Genomic DNA, 2,027 nt, shown 5'->3' with positions numbered 1-2,027 from the left:
TGGATTATGGGTCTAAGTAGTGCTTAAGAAAATATATACTCTTAAGTATACACAACTTTGATAACTTGAATGTTAACAAATTGCTAAGGGCATTATCGGTGACAATATTAGAAACCAAATTTTAAAAAAACTCTTCTCGAAATATTTTGTCAATCATATTTATCCAAAAGCAGCTTCGGGTTATAAAGTAATTCTATCTATCTTAAATAATTTAAGCAATTTTTTATTTATTATATATTTTTTTAATCAATCAAATGCTATTTACACACTTATACCACTTCGATAATGACTTCAACTTACAATAATAGGATGCACTTTTACAATTTTTGTGTCAGTTCAGGCACTGCTTTAAACAAATCTGAAACCAACCCTACGTCAGCAACCTGGAAGAGGAAAGCAATGTATACAATTAAATATTTACGTAATAAAAATATAACCTGGAAGATAGGTGCTTCGGGATCTTTATTGATAGCTACAATCGTTTTTGAATCTTTCATGCCAGCCAAATGTTGTATTGCGCCCGATATTCCCACGGCGATATACAATTCAGGTGCTACTATTTTACCCGTTTGTCCAATCTGCAAATCATTGGGTACGTAGCCGGCGTCAACAGCAGCTCGCGAAGCACCTACGGCTGCTCCAAACTTATCGGCTAAATCGTACAATAATTTGAAGTTATCTCCTGATTTCAAGCCTCGACCGCCGGAAACGATTACTTTGGCACTGGTTAATTCAGGTCGATCAGATTTTGTGAGTTCTTGGCTTACAAATTCACTAAGAGAATTTGCGAAATCACCCGATGGTGCGTTCTCAATTTTACCACTGCCTCCAGCAGCAGCTACTGCAGCAAAATTAGTGCCACGCACCGTTATGACTTTAACGGGATCTTTCGAGCGCAATGTTAGAATAGCATTGCCTGCATATATAGTACGTACAAATGTGTCCTCGGCTTTTACATCAATAATTTCGGAGATAGGTGAAACATCTAATTTGGCTGCTAAACGCGGCAGTAAATTTTTGCCAAAAGCTGTAGCGCCAGCTAAAATGTGTGTAAATTTAAATTGATTTTGAGCAGCCAACAGCAATGGAGTCAGAGATTCTGGTGTAAAGCCTTTAAAAGCAGCATTTTCGGCTACCAGCACTTTGCCAACCCCTTCCACTTTTGCAACAGCTTCCGAGGCCTAAAGAGACATTGAATTAAGTTTCCAAAAATTATAAGCATTACTTACAGGGCCGCATTTTGTGCCTGCCACCAAAACTGTAACATCGCCACCGATCTTTTTGGCCGCCGCCATCGTATTCAGTGTAATTGGATTAAGAACTTCATTATTGTGTTCTGCTATCACTAAGGTACTTTTGCAACGGTGCAACTGCGTCAATGAAGAAATGTGTGGTATGCAAATTATTAGAAATTTTAGTCTAATGTATTCATATCCGCAAAACTTACGATATTTGTGCGTGATAAATTACGTGTAATAGTATTGCAAAACATTTCCTTTAGTATAGAGATATTATCAAAAAAATACTCTTTTCAGTCAGTGCGAAAGAAATTGCGATAAGGATCTTTTTAGGCAATAGTTTTTACTGTAGTAGTTTCCAATCAAAAATTTTTTTTTGCTATTCGTGATCGATACTATAAAGTGCAAAAGTCCACAATTCGATCATTTTGTGAAAAAAAAAAACTGTAATCGATAAAAAATTAGTGAAGGAAAACATTGCCACTTAGGTCGCATTTTGTTTGCGATCGTAAAATTTTTTTTTTGGGGAATATGCTTTTTGATTTTTTCTTCTTTCATACGTTTCTTTTCTTTTTTCATGTTTTTCATTCAAATTTCCATATTCCCCTCATTGATTTGTTATCAATTTTTCACGTTTTTCATTCAAATTTCCATACCCTCCTCATTGATTTGTAATCAATTTCAGTCAGAAAATAATTGAGCAGCAAGAAAAATAATATATATTTACTTGATCATAAAGTAGATTGAAGCTCCATCCACTTGATATGTTCTACAAATTTTTTTTTTTTA

At 34.9% G+C, this 2,027-nt stretch overlaps 1 protein-coding gene across 1 annotated transcript; it reads right to left on the bottom strand.

Moving 5' to 3' along the window:
• Positions 1-202: 202 nt before the first annotated feature.
• On the bottom strand, positions 203-1,687 carry LOC119643092 (electron transfer flavoprotein subunit alpha, mitochondrial). The gene is made up of 4 exons (XM_038042439.1): positions 1,448-1,687; positions 1,230-1,370; positions 438-1,181; positions 203-383 (listed from the first exon to the last, which is right to left on the bottom strand). Exons 1-4 carry the CDS (start codon positions 1,490-1,492, stop codon positions 318-320), a joined length of 996 nt encoding a protein of 331 aa, XP_037898367.1. The 5' UTR covers positions 1,493-1,687; the 3' UTR covers positions 203-317.
• Between the last annotated feature and the right edge of the window lie 340 nt (positions 1,688-2,027).

The sequence above is a fragment of the Glossina fuscipes genome, unplaced genomic scaffold (genome assembly GCF_014805625.2).
Source record: "Glossina fuscipes isolate IAEA_lab_2018 unplaced genomic scaffold, Yale_Gfus_2 53526, whole genome shotgun sequence".
Lineage (NCBI taxonomy): Eukaryota > Metazoa > Arthropoda > Insecta > Diptera > Glossinidae > Glossina > Glossina fuscipes.
This window is presented reverse-complemented; position numbering and strand designations above follow the sequence as displayed.